This window comes from Amblyomma maculatum, chromosome 1 (genome assembly GCF_055883805.1).
Source record: "Amblyomma maculatum isolate TAMU_Amacu chromosome 1, ASM5588380v1, whole genome shotgun sequence".
NCBI lineage: Eukaryota > Metazoa > Arthropoda > Arachnida > Ixodida > Ixodidae > Amblyomma > Amblyomma maculatum.
Window position 1 is genome coordinate 464,752,182 of NC_139344.1, and position 22,509 is coordinate 464,774,690.

Below are 22,509 nucleotides of genomic sequence, written 5' to 3' on the forward strand. Positions count from 1 at the left end.
ATGATCGCTCAGGGAAACCTTCATTGAAAGTATCGCAATTCTCATACATGTTTTCCGCAGTCAGCCTGAGCAGCCTCAGTGGATGGATTTGATTGACTGATTGATCAAAATGAAAATTTTTAATACCCCTCTTAAGCCAATGGTAGGCTAGTGAATTTTTATACCTGCATGTACTTTATTGACCGGTAATAAAGAAAACAAAAACGGTTCGTGGTGCACTTGGTAAAGCACTGGGCTAGAGATCCAAGGGATGGAAGATCGATTCCCGGTGGAGACAAAGTTTATTATTTTTCTTAAACTCTCGCTCTTGAAAGCGTTACACCTCTGCTGAGAACCTTCTTTAGACAATGATGAGGCATTATAGGCTTTCGCAATAAATTGCCTCAGTCTCTTGTACTTCCTAGATTGGAATAAGCATCAGCAATTTGGGACCCATTCCAAGACTCTTATCGACGTCATTGAGGCTCTTCAGAATAGATTTTCTTGCTTTATAGCTTTCAATTACTCTCGTACAGCCAGTGTTTCACTTCTGAAGTCCAACTTTAATTTAACCGATTTGAAAGTTAGAAGGAAAATTTCCCGCATCTCTTTTACATAAAGTTTTCTTTCATAATTCTTTTTTGAAACGGAAACTTACAGCCATTCCTAAGTACACATCCTCCATAGATCCCCGTTATGAAGTTTTCGTTCCTTCTTGTGGAACAATTGTCCTTTTTGATTCTTTTCTGTCCAAAGCGAGTGCACAGTGGAACCGCCTTCCCTCCTCCATCACATTAATCGAACACGCACTGTCATTTAAGTCTGCCATTTGTAGCCATTTATATGTGGGTTTGTAGCGTTTTTTTGTTTTGTTTTCTCTTTTTTTTTTTGTTCCGGAGCATGGTACGCATTTCACTGTTTGACTTGCGTTCTTTTATTACATTTGTCAGTCTTGTGCGTCGTTTAAATCTGTGTTAATTATATTTCAAACCCCCATTTGTAATGACCGCAGGCCCTGAAGGTAATGTAATAAATAATAAACAAATACCGTTACATTTCAAGCCGAGGACTCCCCTTCGGCTCCACAATCTTACTCTTTTTGCCAATCTTCTTGGCTCTCTGGTAACAATACGAAATCGTCCGCATACAAAACTGGCGAGCCGCTGCTCTGCGGCATTTAGACGGCAGACTATTTTCTTGTAGCCTGCTTTCCATATTTGTCATATAAAGCATGAACTAGACGTTCTGAAGGATGGTTAGTACAAAGGAAATTACAGTGAATAATCCAAGCTCCCGAAAAAAAGCACTAAACCAAGAAAAAAATACCCTAATATTGCAGACAAAAATAGCTAATCAAGAAATGAAACCTTGTATAATTGAATAAGTAGACTTCGAATTTTGGCAGAAAATGCCTGCACGTCGTCGTTAAAGCAGCAACATGCCCGCGAACGCTGCCTCAAACATCCGTGATGACGAAAGAAGCCCCCATTTCGATGTTGTCAATCAAGTCATGACATGCTTTCTTTAGCATTGCCTCGAGAGGATGCGGCAGCACACTGCTCGGGGAGCTCGCTAATATGCCCCGTAATGTTATCGATAGATGCTAAAGTGTGTTGTGTGAACGAGTTCCCATGCACTGTAGGCCTTGCTTTTATTGGGACACGCTTGGTGCTTCCATTAGAGATGCCTTAACATGTCATCTGATAAATTTGCGTTGCCTCTTCTGGATCATATGAACAACTCATTCGCGTTTAAGAATAATTCATTGTCTTGTTCTTGGTTTTCTTAAACTAGTAGTAGTACGCAACATCATACGCAACATGCAGTTGAGCCGACAATCATTCTGATAAACGAATTTATTTCGCACTTAGATTCAACTCATCACTTTGAGGTGGGTAATTCTAAAAATAATTATAGCTGTCTTGTTGAGCGATGCAGGTACTTAGAAATCTGATCACGTAACTTCGTCAGGAGTGTAGGAATAAAAAAAAAAAACTAGCCCAGTTCGGAGATGAAAACTTGTCAACAAAATGTGCAAGAGGCGAGTGATCAGTCCATATGATTTGAATGAAACCGATGTGCTTACCCTGGCGTAGTACTCGTCCACTTCGCTCTCGGTCTTCACCCAAAATGGAGCTCCTGGATTCACTTTTACGTCTCTCAGCTGAAAATGACGAATTCATGTATTTAGATATCAACTATAACAACATAGTTTTAAACGGAAAATATGAATGAAAAACGTGTCTAATTGGGCATCAAATCGCCGATTAAGTTTGACAGCATACAAGTATTTTTTCTTTATTCCCTCCAAAGACAGATAATACAATATAACAAACGCATTTCAATATATAACAAAACTGTTCAGCTATAAACAACGCATTGAATACAATGCAATTTACTACACATGTATTTATAAAACTGCAATGCTCTAGCTAGCAGTAAATATTCTCATCTCTTCATTTTCTTGTTTTACAAACAGGATCGCAGTTCCTTTCGCTGCAGTTTTATCGATAATTACGCCCGCTGATGGTCGCAACGATCTCCACAAAGTTTTCATATACAGATCGGATTCCGAGGTTGCAATGGCCGAAGCCATTGCACTATGCAGCACTTTATGCTATCACGTATAGAGTCATGGTCTACACACTTATATACTACAGTTGTGCACATTCCACTTAGACATAGCCAAAATATCATCTATGGCTGTGTACGTATTTCTTCCGAAGCAACAGGCTTGTAAGGCATATCATTTGACTCTTCTTGACTGAGAAATGAAATCAGAACTGTTTTCAAAGTTATTCTTCCAAAGCTTTGAACAATCGTAACCTTCAACCGCCAAAGGTTGGACTTGTGCATCTGATCTTCAGACGCGGTCAGTTGAGCTTGAAAACAGTGGGTCCTGCTCCTTTGCTGTGTGCCCGGTGTAGTAGTATGATACGAATTTCATATGTCAGTTCAAGTATGAGCGTGAATGGCGAGACCAGTGCATGTGTGTCGATTTGTCGAAATGGCATCCCTGGAAGTCGCAACGCCTATCTCTTTTTTACATTCTGTCATGGAACTATGCGAGCTGCCCCCTGACGTCGAGGGTGCTAGTGTGCTCAAATACTCCACGTGACCAGTGCTCCTGCCAAATCTCAGCCTATATTTCTCGTCCACTTTCACTTCATAGCTGTCTGTCCTTAAAACAGTTTGCTTCCGCAACTTTGGCAGGCATCGTTTGGCATGACGTGACCGAGGCTTTTAATCCGCGGCGGTGCACTCAATTTTGCCATAGAAGACAGCACAAGGACCTTCTGGGCGTCGACGTACTACAAATTAGGTAAAGCACCTGTATCCGAATGATGCTTGTGGCCACATACTTCAGGTTCTACAGATACATTGACCGACATCGACGAAAGGACCGCACACCTTCAAGTCCGTATGAAATTCCAGCGCCAGCTCCTCGCTACCACACCATCTGTCCGTTGTCGGCTATACGACTGAGCGTCACCAGAGAAAAATTGCTCCGCAGGCTAATCCAGCTGCTCGTAAGTAATCCGAAATAGTCCACCAACTGAAAGCCAAAAGCATTCTGCTATCAAACGGAAGTAGTGGAGCAACCTGAGAAGGACACCTCTGGGAAGAACTAAATGTCCTGCGTCTGCTATGGTCATTCTAATCCGACACACTTTCTCATTATATTGCATTATCTTGCATTCCCCTGGAACAAAATTGCGTGCTCCTATAGGAAATTAGCTCAATCCATTTTATTATCCACACTCAGAGAATGCCATTTAAGCGTGTTGTCAACGCAGCCACGTCAACACTAACTTCCGTTCGCTCACTGACCCACTGTGCTCTTTTCCTGCGTGTGAATGCTCCACCTATTTCCTAGCCTATGTAGCTCATTCATGTATTTATATTTATTGCATACTGCCTGCTTAAGTGCAAAGTAGGAATGGATATTAAAGCACAAAATAACCTACAGCAATACAATGTAGAGTCTTTGTGAAAAGTGCAGAGCCTACTTTGTGCAGCTTGTAATGCATTTCCAGTGTTCCGAATGTCCTGATGTTGAAATAGTTTTCTCCTCTCCTCTCCAATTAAAAGTACTATGGCTAAATCAGAGCCACTACACCTATCAGACGCACACCCCTTAGGCTCTCCACATCTGACAAGGCTGTACAATTAGTCCAGCGCAGAAGCGCTTGAAAAAAAAAACATATACAACTCACACAAACAATAACTAAAATATGAATATGCTAAAATGAAACACTGCTGTGTGTTAAGGACCGCATTCCGGAAAGATGACGCTGTCGAGCCTTCAACCACAAAGCCAGGTAGATCTTTCCAGGTAAGCATTGTTAACACATTAATTTATTTTGCATAAAACTTCGCTTATTCTTTTTGGATGGAAAAGAGGTTTGTCACTGCGCGACAAAATGAAAATGAGCATTCTTCATCCCAAGTTAGTTCGGGGTCATAAAGTCGAAGTGTTTTATTGTTGCCTGATAGACATCTTACCTGCAAGGTATCACAACTGACAATCTGGGAAATGCTGAGGAGGCAGTTTTCTTACTATACCAATTTTAAATACACCTGGAACACTTACACTTGACAATCTCAAGTTTGGTATCATTTGTCTCTGGGAGTGGGTCCCATACAGCACCGCCGTACGCTATAATGTGTCTAATGAAAGATTTGTAGGCAAGTAGTATGAGTTTCTGATGCGCGTACAAGAAGAGAGTGAGAAGTTTCGGCTTAAACTGAACGTCAAAAAGACAAAGATCATGGCGTCTCTCCCTATCAAGTCCTGGAGCATCAAGGGACAAGAAGTGGAAACTGTGACAAATTTTCTCTTCTTGGGCTCCAAGATTACCCCGGAAGGAGACTGCAGCTATGAAATCAGGAGACGCCTGCTTCTGGGAAAGAGAGCCAAGGCTAGCCTTGACCGTCTAGTAAAGAGCTGATACTTTACACTGCCAACCAAAGTTCGCATAACTCCCGCTATTGGAAGGTCTAGTTGTGATGTACGGATGCGAGAGTTGGACTGTGAAGAAGGCTGACCGTCGAAGAATTGACGCGTTTGAATTGTGGTGCTGGCGGAGAATCTTGAGAGTTCCTTGGACTGTCAGACGATCCAATCAGTCGATATTGTCGACCATAAACCCTGACTGCTCATTGGAGGGTCAAATTCTAAAGTTAGTGTTTAGCTACTTTGGTCATCTACTGAGAAGAGAGGAGTCGCTGGAGAAAGATTTGATGTTGGGGAAGGTTGAGGGTCACCAGAGAAGGGGTAGGCAGCGAACGCGATGGTTAGATGGCATCCTCGAGGCGCTCCAGATGAAGTTGAGAGACCGGAAAGAGTGGCTTGATAGGGTCCATAGGGTCACGAAGAGTCTGACACGACTGAACTGAAGCATGAGTTTGGTTGAGTATCCGCAAAACTTCCTCCGCAAATATTTAAGTTGCGTCCTTGTTTTGTTTAGAGTGTACACGATGTGGTTACTTTATTTCAAGTCAGGTGTAATTACCGCTCATATGTATTTGGGATTAGCAACCTAGGCTAGAAGGGCGTCATCGATGGAGTAGCTGAACTTCAAATGATGAAGTTTACTTTTTTATTCTAATTCATACACATTTACCAATTATAACTACAAAGCCATGTAGAACTCAAGGTCTAAATTTTACGCAGTTTCATATTTAGTTGCTTCTGATCATCTTGGCCGAAAATCTCATGACAAAGAATACAATAACCGCGGAACAGAAACATGCTTATTTTAACATATATATAGCACAAGTGTTGTTTACAAAGAGTAAGGAAAGTAGTGGTTAAAGGACGAAGTCTTGTGGAACACCTGATTGTACAGAGGTGGTGTCCGAGCTGATTTCATCAATAGACACTGTTTGACTCCTTAATGTAGGTACACGGCTAGCAATGCGAGCAGTGAATCAAGAGGCGCTTTTGGCGTAACATGTATGGTCAGATTTAACGAAAACATTCCGGAAAAAGGTCCCTTGGCGCCGGCATGCAGTGGCCACCAGAACACCGTCGAAACCTGCTACATTTTTTCGAGACCGATGCCCTGTTGCATTCGAAGTTTGAAAGTGCCTTTCTTTATGCTAACCTGAGCGTGTACATCAATTTATTAATGCGAAAGAACTGCAGAGGATGAAGGAAACGGGAGATGGTGCTTTCTAGAACTCTCTACATGGGGAACAAGAGATGAGCGCAGGAAGGACATGAAGGTGCAAGAAGGCTTCCAGACAATATGGTCCGCGCTTCGAAAGCGCAAAACGAAACCCAAGGCGAAGCTGCAGACGGCCCGCAGCTCCTACCCTGTGAAGGCCAGTGACCGCCTGAACGAGCCGAAAATAGATAGCCCTCTCCCACTTTCCTCCTTTCATGCATTCGTCTCCTCTGCAGTGCTGTCTCACTCTTGTTAATAAACCTTTAGTCTCGTAACACAACCCATCATGTGTGCGTCGTTCTTCGAGGCTCCTGCGTGCGCGGCACTGCCGCCCGAAACAGCTACGCGCTCTGCAATGGAATCATAATGAGGTCATGTTAGCTTCGTTCCATGGAGCTTGCTATATCGTGAGACTCATGATATAGCGGCCTCACAAAGAACTAGTAAACATAACTCAACAGGGCCACAGGCCGCTATTGCGAGATACCCTGAAGACGGAGCTCATATGAGCACCTATATATGTAAGCAATGCTGTTGGGCTAGTTGGTTCAAATCCATAGTTCGGAACACAGCGCAGAATAAGATGCTACATAAGACAACGAAGGTAGACAGGACGGAGCGCTCCGTCCTGTCTACCTTCGCTCTCTTGTGTTGCGTCCTATTATGCGTTGTGTTCCCAAGTATGCACTCCTAATTTTCGTTTTCATGGATTTCCGCGCAGTAATAAGCTTGTGTTCACGCTTTTACGCGATAGCTAGCGTATATAACCCGTTGGTTAGAAGAGGCTTCGTCATCGTCGTCGTACCCCAGAGCTGCACAAACCTCTACAGCGAAATATGCACCGGCATGCCACGGCCATCGGAACTGGTCGGGACCTGACACGTCATTTCAAAGCAGATGGTGCTTCTGTATTTATATGTTTGAAAGCGGATTCCTAACAGAACATCACACCTCTACGTCGATTTCTCAATGCGGAAGAACCCGAGTGGGCCACAGGCCGCTGTCTGGTCATAATCTGAATTCTCCAATTTTATCTCCAGCCTTCAAACTTCTGGGTCCTAGGTGAGATATTGCATATTACAAGTTTCAGCGATTGCGATTATCTGCAGGTCACTCTACTGGAACGTCGCCGCCATAAGGACGTTAGTGGGGCTAGGTGGTTTATGGCTAGTTGCCAAAAAAACAGCTCGAAAAGGCGTGTACGAAAGACATACACACACACAGTCTGAAAAAAAATTCCGATTGCTTGACGGTCGTGATGTCATAACCGCATATTCTAGATCAGCAATTTCAAATATCAAGATTCAAATAAAGTTAAATTTAAACAATTTAAATCAAAGGTTAAAATTAAAACAGCCGAATGAAAAGGCGGTCTTAAATGCGCTATCATGTCTTCTCTCAAGGCAGAAACTAACGTGTTTCGTATTTTCGGTGTACGACAGACTTGAAGGCTTCACTTTTCGGATATTCGTAACTTCGGAATATGTGAAAATGTATTCCACTACCTCTCATTGAAGTGGCTGCAAAGGTCATTGATAAACGTGTCCAACATGCTCAAGTAACGCTTTGAGCATTACTTCGAATTATAACTCTTTTGAACAAAGCCAGTGGTTTGTTATTAATTTTTAAAACTTTCGTTTTTCTTCTTAATTTGCTGGTAGATTGACCAGCGAATTATGTCATAACAATGGTGAGTGAAAGGCTACTACAGGCTGTCATTAGCTTCAGCCGCGACGTCACAGACACCTTGCGATAGCTGCGAAAATAGTCTGCTAGGGTTCCCACTGAGCTTGGCGATCGCGGTTTGCGCCATTAAACGAGAAAGTCTGTTTACTGATGGTGCACGTCGGAGCCTCGGTGAGAAAAGCGCACCGGCTAACCCACTTCAACGTCGTACACTAATTATTTTAGATCACGTTTTAGGCGAAACACATGCTAACAAAATGGTTACTCGTATCATAGAAAATTTATTCCAGTTTACTAAGCGTCTTGAAACCTGATATGTTAGTCAAGTGACTAAATTGAACTCATTTTATAAAAACGTAAGTACAAACGCCAGTTTTCCACTTGCCTTGAACACAGCGAGCTTCTTGTTGCTTTCGGTCATCCAGCTGGTGAGATCAAGCCAGACTGCGAACGCGTCCTTCACTTCGTCAGCTATGTGTTGAACCTGGCGCAAAGGACGGGGGTGAAACAAAAAACAATATGTCAGAAAAAAAACGAATGTTCTTAATAAATTACATAACTAATACCTGGTATACCAACATAAAACTAATACACAAAAAATATTTATTATACCTTGTTTGTTCACATTTGGTTCGCGAAAATTACGTCCATAATCCACGTTATTATATTAAACCGAAATACTTTAATCGCTCATGACTCGCCAGCGTGTCCGTGATTTAGCAGCCAGCGTCCACGATAAGTGTCCCATTTCTTCGCGGGAATCCGCGGGATATCCCGGCATTCTACTTGCCCATCTTCCTGATGACGTCATCAGAAAACTAAAAATTTTGACTCAACTGAGAATCCAACATCCGATCCTCGGATCCTTGACCAACTGCGCCACGCCCGGGATTTGGTTTATTTATTACCGGCTTAGGCATGGGACAGGTAAAAAATTCATGGCAATACACGTCAGCAACACATTTATTGACGTGAAGTTTTTAACTGCACCAGTTTATCGAGCACTCCAATCCATCTTGGTTGGTACTGAGGTAGTCAATGTGCTTCTTTGAATCGTATAGCACTTTCAATTAACTGCTCACGTATTGATCGCACTTCGATATCTGCGTTGTTGTACTGCATCCTAGTTTTCCACAAACTGTGGACGCCCAGGAGCATAATAGAATCAAAAGGATTGTCATATGTTTGTCCAGGTAAGGACTTGATTCGATAAGTGTATAACAGAAACTTCCTTTAGGCCGTTTGAAGGATACCCTAGCCAAAAAATAGCCTTCCAGCATTCCAAAAGCTCGTGTTCTATTATTTCCCATTTTTTACAGATAAAACAGGAGGTATACAAAGGGACAAAAAGGCCTTTGTCATGCATCCATATTTTGACTATTAATATATTCGTGTGAAGTCTGAAAAAAAAGAAGGTTTTTACTGAAGGTAAGATTGACATTCATTTAACTCGTTTGAGGACGTCTCCTCCTGGGCTTCCGCTGTGCGGCAAATGGTGCATCGGAACTAGAAGCATTATGTCCAATAATGCTGTGTACAGTTTTTTCATTATTAGATTACTCAAGTAGTCCATGAATATCGTGAAACGCACATCATAACTCTCTTTGTCTATCATGAGGATAATATTAACGGAATCCCACGAGTGTCAGATGTAGCGCCTTTGCATTCCTGTAAACCAATTATAAAACAACGGTGAAATTCGATGCGTTCAATAAAACGCTGGTTGTGTTCGGCAACGGCCACGTGTGCGACGTACCGTGTGAAGCAGCAAAGCTCAAGCTTTCGCATTTCTCCACAGCAGATTCCGCATTGTCCTCGGAATTTTTCAACTTTCTTTTAATAACCGTGCAGCATAGAGAATTGCATATTTTTCTCAACTCTTTGTCATTGACAGACAGCATGAGACAGACAATTCAAAGCTTTACCTTAGTCACAGTTAAAAAAGACCTGAATTAAACACATTTTCAAGCTAGTCTTACAGCCCTGCCCAACGCATGAGCTGAAAGCTCCGTCACATCATAAAGAAGCTGGACACAAGCAAGACGTGTTTTGGATGTTTTTTTCTGCGCAAGAAAAGACTAACTTATATCGCCTGAATCTGGTAAGGCCGACGTTAACATTCGTTAACATTATTTTAATATGAGGTGAAAGCCACCAAATTGTTTTGTTATTTCTACTCCGCGGACACGTATGCAATAATGTCTTAGAATGATTCCTTAGCGCCCCGCTTCGCTGGGATCGTTACACGACATCTTATGACTAGACCAACTATCTACCCTTCATAATTACGTGGTAGTCGGACGCAAGATGCGCACATTAATAGGCATTTGATTCCTGAATCGAGCTTTCAGCAAATAGATTCTGTTTCACTGTAGGGTATGAGTTACGTTTATGTGAGGCGCGAACGGATTTCACATATATACGTTCTCAAACGTACGCTTGCGGACAGCGTTCCAAAAAGGAGGCTAAATTTTTGAAAGCTGTAAAAAATACATTAAACATTCCCAGCGTTGTTTCGCACTTTCCTTTGCGTGCAAATTCAACATTTGGCTACTACCTTTCCACTAGTCTACGTTATTTAATTTTCAATAAGTGTCACGCTAGCATTATCCACCATTTTTTTCTCCATAATGTACCCTTCAAAACAACCTTCTCTAAAACGAAATTTCGAATGTGCGCACCTATTGATGCGCATGTCTAAGCACGTACCTTGTCATGGCGCTCTTCGGGCTTCTCTTCGAGGTCGTCGTAGAGCAGCTTGGCTGTGGCGAAGCGCATGTAGTGTGCCGTGTGTTCGTAGCACTCGCGGGACAGCTCCGGCAGCTCCATCTGCGAGTAGCGGTAGCGGTCGAACCGGAATCGGCACCGACGCAGACGCTCAACCGTCAGCGGACCCATAAGCTCCACGACACGCCAGGCCAGGTAATTGGCCACCACGTTTCTGCAGAGAATCACGGGATAGCTAGAATAATCAGCCGGTCTTAACCGCAATCAATTTTTTTGCACTTCTTCCGTCGGGGAATGCAAACAGATATAGTTAGGTTCTAAGTTGGTCGCTGCATCAGCACTCGATTCACATTCCGAAAGGGCCTAGGAGGATTCATCTCCTGCAAAAATTCTGTCGACTTTAGACCATGGCACGCTTTCTACTAACATTGAAGGAATCAATGCGTATAGAACCTCAAATCACGAGGTATTGCCCACGTAACTTTATCAGCTATTCGTTTTCCAAAGCTAGCATAGCGTCTATTCAAACTGCAGCTGTCTGACAGCCGGTACAGCCAATCGGATAAATATTGAAGACCGTCATTCTGTGGTTGATTATTTTTTTTAGCATTACAGGCACACAGCTACCGTTTTTTTCAGCAGCATATAGAGAGAAATAACAATGTATTATGAGAACCCATTCAACGCACACATACAGAACAGGGTCTCACTGCTCCTATGCCACAATGAATTCATTCTCTGCTTGTGAACGTATAAGAGTGGAACCAAATTTCATTGCAAATGTTTTTTTTTAGCCATTCTTATTTCACCAAGAAAACACTACCTGCAAAACACATGGTGCCATACCTTGACGCTAAAAGAAGAAGGCCTGTCGTTTTATTCTGTCAATGAAACAAAAGAGCTGAGAGGTTGAATTAACACTTCTGCACCTCGAGATAAGGGTGAAATTTCGACAACCTGTTTTACTCAAAGCTATAGCAGTACCCCAGGATACTACAATGCCCGTAGAAACAACATGTTTGGGCGAGTCATTCTGTCCGTTTCACTGTACGCGACTGTCTTAAAGCATCAAAGCAATCCAATATAATGTGACGCCCAGAAACAGAGACAAGAGAAGATAAGGTCGATGAAGAAGCGGCTCACGCTGAGGCAAGAGAAGATGAGGCCGACGAAGAAGCGGCTCGTGCTGGGACTCGCAAGTGGACACAGCTGGGTCTTCGACGCTCGTCTTGCGTCAACTGAAACCTCGCTTGTAACATCTTGGTGAGAGGCGCTGGGTACACGGTCACCAGAAACCCCGAAGACAGATTCCCGGCTTGAACCGCGCCGAAGTGGCCGTCTTTCTGGCCTGCCGCCATCTGAGCTTACGATGTCTGTTAACAGCTACGCTCCGATCGTTCGTGCCTAGCAGATCATGGCAGCATCACCGAGAGCCGCGTTCATTCACGGGCTCATCCAGCGAAGACGTGGATGATAGGCTCACTCACTACCAGCGGGGGAACCGTTAACATAAGTGGGGTTCTTCCGCCCAGCTAGCTAAGGTAGTCTTCGCGCTTAACGACACAGCCCGAACGTGGTACGACAAGGACACTTTCAACACCTGGGACCGCTTTGTGGAAGAGATAAAAACATGCTTTGGAGATTCCGACGCGAAGAAGAAGCGAGCTGAACAAGCGCTCTCTCAGAGCTCAGCTTCCAAGGGAAACGTGCACCAAATACAGCGAGGAAGTCTTGAAGCTGTGTAAGCTTGACGATGCTCGCATGGCTGAAGAGGACAACGTTGGTCATCTGCGTAAGAAGTTTGCCATAGATATTTATAATTTCTTTATCGGAAAATCAAGCCTTGATTCAGTGGCTGACGTGATCCAGCATTGCCGCACGTTAGAGACGCTGAAAACGCGTCGGATAACAGCCATGTTCAGACATTTGGCAAGCGTTACGTCGGTAGCCGCTTATGACGCTTCTGACGTAACATCGTCTGGCGATCTGGCCTCCACGATCCGTCAGATCATTCGCGAAGTGAGCCGGTCCCTAGAACTAGCTTGGGGCTCCTCAGCGCTGCCCCCGTTGCATCCGCCGTGTCCGCCTCCTACAACCGCCTTTAATGCATCGGACGTCGTTAATTCAGCGGACTTCGATGAATACAGTGGACCGCAGCAGCGTCAGCAGAGCAACATACCGAGAACACCCCCAAGGCAACGGACCCGCTACTACCAACCAACACTAAATCGGTATGAAAACAGCCGACGCGAGGCTCTCAGTGGCTACTACTTGCCTGCGCCACCTTTTCGCAGACCTCCTGTGTGCTATCGCTGCGGCGAACCTGGCCACCTCATGTTCTCGCCGTCAAGCATCGCGTTACGGCTATGACCCCATGAGCTACCCTGAGCAACAGGGTTACAATCCTGGCTCTTCTCGTCTTTCGCGTTACCCTCCTGATTCCGGCGACCCATGGCAAGCACCTTTGCGGGATATTTCACCGGTATCGAACATAACTATGACACCACCTCCAGCTTCCCGCGCGTGCCGTTCTCCATTGCCCCGGCGCCGTTCACCGCCGCCGGAAAACTAGTCGACGCGACCGATGGTGGTGAGGTCGCTGGCCTTTCGCTGTTACAAGAGATAATCCCGCCTGTGCTGATGTTACGGAACAAAGTCCATGTTTTAGTTGATGGTGTTCCTGTGGAGGCTTTAGTTGATACCGGGGCCACCATATGCTTAATGAGTGCTTCATTTAGGCGTCGCATTGGAAGAAAAGTGTTATTTAGTGGGATAAAATTGTTCAGTTTCGCGGTGTGAGTGGCGAACCATTGCTTGCTGTTGGAGTGTGCAGTGTTAAAGTTTTTTTGGGTAGTAAAGAGTTCCGTGCGAAAATGGCAGTGCTCGCCCGATCGACGTCACCCTTGGGCTCAAAGTTTTGAAGATGTGTGGCGCCAATGTCGACTACCAAACTGGCGAGCTTAGCGTGGGCAAATGTGTTACCCCTGGTCTGATGGAAGGCTCGTGTAGTGCTGTGAGCGCGTTTTGTGTTTCTGAAGATACCGCTGTGCCTCCGTCGTCGGCTGTATGTGTACAGGTCACGGTGGAAGAATATTTAGGTGGGGACACTGCACGGGCAAGGCACTGGACGCAAGTTTCCAGATAAGGTACCAGCCACGCTCCGCCGAACCGAGCCGCTGGTCGCAGCGTCAGCGTCGATGTAGCGGCGAATTTTCGCTGGAAGAAAAAAACACATACATCGATGACGCCGTTGCGATAGCAACCTGCTGATATCGCTCGGCGCGTTTCTCCTGCGTGACCCGTTTGCGTGGCCCGAACTGCTTCCCCGTCGTCGCCAGAAGCATCACCGTAGCGCTTTATCTGCAGAAGCGAAGTCCAGGATAATTTTTTGTCAATACTATTGATGTAATTTATTCCTAACAACGAAGTGAAGAAAAGGTTGAACTTTATGTTGAAATATGGGGGAGTGAGTACTACATTGCTCAAACATTAAGTCATCATTATTCAATTGAAGGCGCCGGGGAAGCAGTTTTCTCACTTTGGATAGCGTAAATAGAGCAGAGAAAGTGAATCCTGCTTTCGGTTGGGCGAATGGAAGAAAAATATAAAAATTCAGAGGGTATTCTTAACTGCTTAATGAAGGAAATGCAACAGCGCCCTGTACCGCTTCTCTATCGAATAAATCATTAACGTGAAAACTGAGTGGAAGAATGGAATAAGCAAGCGAAGAAAAGTACGGCCGAGTTATGTGTACGAAAACCGGAACAAGTGCTGCCGTGATTTAAGGCTTTTTTGCCTCAAGCAAGCTCAACTGTCTTCAAATTTTGCACGAATCCCGACAGCACGAACGGCTGCACGATCTGTCTATCTATTTATGTTCATCAACTGATTTATATGCGGCTTTGGTGCACCATATGACATTACTGTTCGCCAGTCTCTAACGTAGATTATAGAAAGCTGTTGACCGTAATTCTACCTCTATTGTTTTGTATTAAATAAATTATACTTGGTGTTCTTTTTCCATTGTTGTGAAATTCTCTTCCTCTCTGTACTGTACCCTATACCCTGAGGATAAAAGAATGAGGGAAAAGAAAAAAGAAGCTAAGAGAAGTAATGATATAGAGGAAATGAGAGAGGGGGCGGGGGGGGGGGGGAATTCAGTGATAGCTAGCAGAATCCAGTTAGAGGACCTCTAATTTAGGGAAGGAATAAAGTAAGGAGCAAAATAAGGATGAGCGGGCACACTGATGGGCAAACAAAAGATGCAAAGTCAAAGAACAAGTGAAACGACCGATGGTTAATGCTTTGTTGTCAAAGTGCCGCCGCTTATGCGTGCAGCAGGTTCAAATTCCGCGCGAAACATTATTCGCTTTCTGCGCTTTTATTTAAGCATGCACGAAACCACAGATTCATAAAACTGCGCTGAATAATGGACCTAGACAAAAACAACGCAGCAAAAATATTTTTTTCTCATCATCGGCCACAGTTTACAAGAAAATGGCTCTCAAAAAGCGTGTATTCACCATAGAAAAGCATTGCCTCCCACTACGTCACAGGCCGATGAGCGAGCTGCCATCTCGTACGGCTTAGAATAACTAGGGGACTTTATCTGGAACAGGCGCGGTACGCTGTGTCCCCACCTATATATCTTGCACCGTGGTACAGGTTTCCTGCCTCGACTCCACCCTCGACATGTCTGAAGTGACTTTAGAACCAGTGCACTTCACCTGCATCAAGAAAAATGTCTTGATTTCTCATGCCATGGTGTCTGTTGCCAAAGGCCGCACTGCACTCTGGGCAGTGAATTTCTCTGCGGATCCTGTCATTCTTCCCACAGGTTTGAAACTTGCATCGTGCAGTAATGACCCGCCAATATCTGTTGACCTGATTGTCGACGTCATAGACTGATATCCAAAATAAATCACGATTGCTTCGCATGATTGACACCTTGCTCTCAACGAAGGAGTGCCATGCACTGCTGGTCATTCTAGGGCGACACTCCTCCTTGTTTGACTTCTCCCAACAAGGTGGCCCATCTTTAATTCCTGCTTCACGTATCCCACACAGGATCGACACTGGCGCCTCGCATCCGATTCGACAAAAGACCTATCGAGTGGCATTGTCTAAACGAGAGGTGATAAATGAACAAGGGAACGAGATATTAACGAAGGGTGTTATCCAAGAGTTGTTGAGTCCTTGGGCTGCTCCAGGGATTCTTGTCAGGAAGAAGAATGGCACATGACGTTTTTGCGTTGCATACCGTCTTCTAAATGCAGTCATTAGGAAAGACATGCACCCTCTTCTTCGTATAGATGACGCCATTGACTGTCTTTTTTCTGCTCTCTACTTTTCCACTGTTGACCTCAGATCTGGCTATTCGCAAATACCTGTCCACCCGGCGGATAGACAGAAGACTGTATTTATCACACCCAATGGCCTTTAAGAATTCAATGTCATGCCATTCGGCCTCTGTAATGCACCCGCCACCTTCGAACGATTCATGGACACGATACTCCGCGGTTTAAAATGGGAGGTGTGTAAATGTTACTTGGATGATGTCTTGATTTTCGGGAAGACGTTCAGTGAGCACAATGAACGTTTAGCTCTTGTGCTGGTCCGTATACGCAAAGCTGGCCTCGTGTGGAACTCAAATAAGTGTCGTTTTGGAGCACACCAAGCGCTAGGTCTAGGACATCTCGTCGATATCGATAAAGACGGCGTCAGACCTGATCCCGCAAAGGCAGCAGCGGTTGCCTCTTTCAAGCCACCCCAGTCCGCCAAAGAACTACGGAGTTTCCTGGGTTTGTGCTCGTATTTGCGCCGTTTTATTCACATCGCACACCCCCTGACAAGCCTCCTTCTTAAAGATGTAGCCTTCGAGTGGACACCTGAGTGCGATTCCGCTTTCCGCCACTTGAAGTTTTTCTTACGTTGCAACCTGTGCTCGGCCACTTCGATCCTTCAGCGCCCACAGAAGTGCATACTGACTCAAGTGGTGTTGGAATTGGAGCGGTTCTTGTTCAGAGCTGCGATAGCAAGGAGCACGTCGTGGCGTACGCAAGTCGCTCCCTTAGTACGTCGGAGCGCAATTATACTGTCACGGAACAAGAATGCCTCGCTGTCGTTTTCGCCATACAACCCCAAGTAGCACACATTACATGGCCCACCTGGGGCCCGTATGGGAAAGTTGGGCTTGGGCAACCGTAATAACACCTATGAGGGCCCCCTTAGGGATCAAGTGGGCAAGCCCAATTTTGGCTTGCCCCTGCTTTTTCCATCCGGGCATCATATAGGCGTGGAAAGGGCCAACTGAGTACATTTTCCCACATCTGGTCCTCAAAGGTCCCTCTTGGGGAATTTTAGGGTTGATGAAAAGAAAATTTTTTCTTTTTGTGCAAAAAGCCTGGGCTAACCTAATTGTGGCTGGTAGCTTAAACGCGCAATAGTCCCGCATGGGCCGCGGCGGGGCTAAATACGGGTATTCCCACACATTTCCTACATGGGACCCTTGAGGGGTTCTCGAGGGAAGGTCAAACGGAAATGTAGGTCTCATGCAGAAAATTCCTAGGCTGCCCCAAACGGGGCAGCCCATCAAAAACCTAGATAATTTCCGCATGGCCTGTAACTGGGCAGGAAAGTGCTCCTTCCCGCTCCTTCCCGCATAGGTCTCTTGCGGGACACTTTAGGGCACATCCGATGCAAATGTGGGCCTAAAGGGAATAGTAGACGGGCTAGCCCAAATGGGGCTGCCCTTCTCAAAAACTGAATAGGTCCCGCGTGGTTTGCATCCGGGCTGAAAAGCGGGCATGCCTCCACGCCGCCAACATGGGTATTTCTTAGGTTAATTGCGGGCAAATGCAACATATTTTCGTACTCCATGCGGTAAAAATAAGATAAGCCCAACTGAAGCTGCCCATGAAAGTCAGCAGTGGGCCCCAAATTGTCCGTAGGTGGGCTTACCGCTCTGAAACGTCTTCATCTTATATTTCAGGCACCATTTTATGTATGTAATTCATCTTATACCAGCCGCTAATTGCATCTTCTGGATTTTTCACATAAACATTCTATGCATATCCGTGCCATGAATAAAGACGATCTAATTTTACTCTAAAAGCTACGTTAATTATGCAGTATTGGCAGCAATTATGCAGCAGTAACGGTTCCGCTTTACGAGTACGTACGTACGAGTACCTCAAAATTGTTCCTGCACCATTATTACTTTACATACACCACCGAAATAAATATTTCGACCAACATTTGGGGGGTGATGTGGGCCAGCCCACATAATTGTAGTGAATTGGGAATAAATTTCTTTTATGTTACTGAGTGTCGAATTCAAGATAAATTAATAGTGCTCAATGTTTCACACTTGAGGATTAATGGAACTAGGGCAGCTCCGAAAATATCAGATTCAACGCATGAGGGCAGCACGGGGCTGAGCCCGAAATGGAATGGTTTCCACAAAGCCCGCGCCGGAACAATTGAGGTATTGGAAGGATTAATCGACATAAAATTTAAAACCTTGATCAATGGGGCGGCACTGCCTTCATAAACGTAGGACCCATTAATGATTCTGGTATTCTGCCCATATTCAGCTATCTGGGCTGAATTCGAGCAGCCCTGTTTGGGCTGCCCACACGGGTACAGATTGGGACCAATCGCGGCAAAATTGGGCAGCCCACGCGGGCCCCTCTGGTTAATAATTGCAAATTCCGCATGGGCCCGTATGGACTGCCCCCACATCATAGCCCATTTTGTGCTACCTGGGACGCTTTCGCTCGTATCTTTATGGACGCCCGTTTACCGTTGCCACAGATCACCATGCCCTCTACTGGGTTGGTAATCTCAAGGACCCGTGTGGCCGACTCGCACGATGGGCCCTACAGTTACAAGAATATGACTTTACATGTCACATACAAAACTGGCCGTAAGCACGCTGACGCAGACTGTCTTTCGCGCCTTCCTCTACGACGGAGTCTGACGCCGATGATTTCGAAAACTGCTTCGCCTCGGTATCAACGGCTTTTCCCGACATCTCCACGTTTATAGGAGAACAACAGAGATCTCACCTTGGAACCTCTCTTCGAAGCGGCTAAAGATCGGTCAGGTGGACATCGGTTTTGTGTGCGTTATCGCCCGCTCTGGAAGAAAAACTATTCCTTAACAGGTCCTAGCTTTCTTCTGGTTGTTCCGAGCAGCCTATACCATCCTATAGTACAGGCCATGCACGGCTACCCTAGTTCCGGTCATCCTGGAAGTGCAAGAATGCTCCACTCTACTGCACTCAGGAGCGCTTTTATTGGCCAAAAAATGCGAACAACTACTGAGCGGTACATCGCCAGCTGCACCCAGTGTCTGGTTCTTCGACCTGGTTCTTCGAACCCAAATGCAAATATTGCGGGTAGAAGGCAGGCCTGCACCACATGGTGTGGACCTGCCCACACAATCCTCCAGATGTCCCGAATGCAGTGCTAACAATTCAGGGGCGAGAGGCTGCCCTATCCAGCTCTGGACTAGAGGCCCGACGGGCCCTCGTGACACGCGCGCGGATAGCAGAGGCAGCCGCTGGAGTCCCGAACTAGGGACCCCAGCTGAACATCCCCCTCCCTTAAATCTACTCAATAAAGTTTTACACTCATTCACTGACCTGATGGTGTCATCGTCATCTGAAATACAAACAAGGAAACAAGGACTCTAGGGCACAGCAAAGAGTCACTGTCTGTAACATGGCACTAAGGTTGCACTGAATACCAGTGTTAGCCAATTTATGCAACTGCCAAATTTTTACGAGTGTACTCTTCGGGATTCCAATATTTTTTTATCAAAATATAGTAATTTAGGTCCCCAACAGGTAATCATTCAGTGAAGTTTTAGATGCTAGCACAGCGCTGGCGTGGTTCGAACGTCCAGTGTCACTAAGGTTATTGTACTGTGCGTTCAACATACCGCTGTTGAACGCATAGGGCAATAGGACGTACCTGTAGTGCGGACGACGCACGTCCTCTGCAGGAGCATCCTCGGGAGGGAAGAGCAAAAAAAAATATCTGGACATGTCCTGGTCGTTTAATACTACCGGTGCTGAAACACAGAGTAATAGGAGGATACCTGTAGTGCGGACGACGCACAACAGGCACGTCCTCCGCAGGAGAAACCTCTGGAGAAAAAAAGCAAAAACCTCTCGGCAAGTTGTATGTTTCCGTGGGCTCCCAAAGCACGCCTTTTCGATGCCACTATCTGTATTGCAAGGAATAAAGATACAGGTCGCGTAACTCACGTGTGCTGTAGCATGTACTAAGAAGGAAACAAATTACTATCTATAAAGCACACAACAATATAATTTTCAACCTCAAAAGATGCACAATTCCTTGCCGCTTTTCAGACTTTCAAAATGCTAGACTATCTTTTTCCTTGGTGCAAACAGTGTCGCTTTGGAGTTTGCTTTCGCAGGCTCCCTCTCTCCTCCCAGCTGTCACGCTCTTTTAAATTGTGCTTTCGTACCTCTTATCATCAATTTTTCGCTTGCTGGGCCCCCCTCCCCGATTGCCTCAAATGAATATGTCTTGTGCCAACGCTACACTCCTAGTTACTTGCATCGGCTAGTACAAGCCCACATAATGCTCGACATGAAATTTAGATTAAAGTGACAGGAAAGCTTCGCACTGAGGCGTCCACAACGAGCTAGTGCGCTAACTAGACATGCGCTTTCTATGTAATTGCTGTAGATAAGTGGCGCCCCATATGTGCCAAAACGAAAAAGCGCGTCAATGATTCTTGAGTGAAAACATTGCTTTTGTGGTTCCTTCTGTACGACAGGAATCAAAACATCGGTGAGGAAGCATCATGCATTGTCGAATCTAGCGGGAAGCCCAGCCTTCGCGTGCATTTCACCGAAAGTTCTCTTTATTATTACTATTACTACTACTACTACTACTACTACTACTACTACTACTATTATTATTTGAAGTATCTTGTACTGCTTTTGATTCGTTTCTTATTTATATTGTAACTTTAAACTTTATTTTCGAATCTTACTGACCCGCGTTCAATTCTATAATTTAATTGTATTTCCCTGTATTTCTAGCCTGTGTTTTAAGTACCACGCACATGTGCCTAGAATGGTTGTTTATTTTATTTATATTTCTATTTACTATAATCAATGTCAGTTATTTGCTTTTTTTTTCTCTATCTACCTATTTATTTTTTTTCGCGTGATGTGCTCTACAATTCTCTGTATATAAGACATGCCACTCATTGATTCCCTTCGAATCCAGTTGGTTACGCTAAGCGACCATCGGTTATCCCTTCGCACTACATGTCCCGCCCATGCCCATTTCTTCTTAATTTCTACTAGAATGTCGGTAACTTGAGTTATTTCTCTGAACCACTCTGCACGCTTCCTATCTCTTAATCTTACCACTACCATGCTTCGTTTCGTAACCCGCTGGATTGTCCTCAACTTAAGTAGAACTCTCTTGGTTAGCCTCCACATTTCAGCCTCATAGGTGAGTACAGGTAAGATGCAACTGTTATATACTTTCCTCTTTAGCGATACCGGTAAGCTGCTAGTCATAATCTGTGAGTGCTTGCCAAATGCACTCCATCCCAATCTTATTCTTCTTTTTTTCCTTTTCATGATCCAGATCTGCGGTTACTACCTGTCCTAAGTAGACATATTCGCCTACTACTTCCAATACTTCGCTACCTATTGTAAACTGCTGTTCCTTCCCGAGGCTGTTGAACATTACCTTAGTTTTCTGCATATTGATTTTCAAGCCTTACTTTCTTACTTTTCCTGTCTAGGTCACCTTTCATTATTTGCAGTTGATCCCCCGAGTAACTTAGCAATGTAATGTCATCAGCAAATCGCAGATTGCTGAGGTATTCTCCCTCTACCCTTATCCCTAACTGCTCCCATTCCAAGTCTCTGAATACTTCCTCTAAGCAAGCAGTGAATAGTACTGTGGAGCCTGTGTCTCCTTGCCTAACACCTTGCTTTATGGAAATTTTGTTACTTTCTTTATGCGGAACTATGGTTGCTGTGCAGCCACTATATATATCTTCCTGCACTTTCACGTACGGCTCGTCTAGCCCCTGATTTCGCAAGGCCCGCATCACCGCCGAGGTTTCAACTGAGTAAAATGCTTTTTCGTAATCAATGAATGTTATGTATAAGGGCTGGTTATCTTCCGAGCATTTTTCTGTCACAAGGGAAGGAAAGCGTAGCAGGGGGCGGCAGAGAGTTACGTAGGCGGATGAGGTTAAGAAGTTCGCAGGGGTCAAGTGGATGCAGTTAGCACGAAACCGGGTTAAGTGCTGAGATAAGGGAGAGGCCTTCGGCCTGCAGTGCGTATGGTCAGGCTGATGATGATGCCTCATTGACTTCTTTCTTTCCGTGACACTTTTCGTCTCAGTTTCATGTCATGTGTTATGTTTTTTCTTTTGTGCTCTGTGTGTGTGTGTGTGTGTGTGTGTGTGTGTGTGTGTGTGTGTGTGTGTGTGTGTGTGTGTGTGTGTGTGTGTGTGTGTGTGTGTGTGTGTGTGTGTGTGTGTGTGTGTGTGTGTGTGTGTGTGTGTGTGTGTGTGTGTGTGTGTGTGTGTGTGTGTGTGTGTGTGTGTGTGTGTGTGTGTGTGTGTGTGTGTGTGTGTGTGTGTGTGTGTGTGTGTGTGTGTGTGTGTGTGTGTGTGTGTGTGTGTGTGTGTGTGTGTGTGTGTGTGTGTGTGTGTGTGTGTGTGTGTGTGTGTGTGTGTGTGTGTGTGTGTGTGTGTGTGTGTGTGTGTGTGTGTGTGTGTGTGTGTGTGTGTGTGTGTGTGTGTGTGTGTGTGTGTGTGTGTGTGTGTGTGTGTGTGTGTGTGTGTGTGTGTGTGTGTGTGTGTGTGTGTGTGTGTGTGTGTGTGTGTAAAACTGGTGTGTGCATCGTCATTTTTTTGGTGCTGCAGCACGAAG

At 45.0% G+C, this 22,509-nt stretch overlaps 1 protein-coding gene across 1 annotated transcript in view; it reads right to left on the reverse strand.

Annotated features, from left to right (window-relative positions):
• Positions 1-22,509, reverse strand: part of LOC146209854 (neprilysin-1-like) — a 66,815-nt gene that overhangs the window by 10,510 nt on the left and 33,796 nt on the right. The window contains exons 4-6 of the mRNA XM_084581332.1: positions 10,548-10,779; positions 8,224-8,322; positions 2,066-2,143 (exon numbers count right to left, since the gene is read on the reverse strand). Coding sequence (XP_084437458.1) covers positions 2,066-2,143; positions 8,224-8,322; positions 10,548-10,779 — 409 coding nt within the window. The remainder of the gene's footprint in view (positions 1-2,065; positions 2,144-8,223; positions 8,323-10,547; positions 10,780-22,509) is intronic.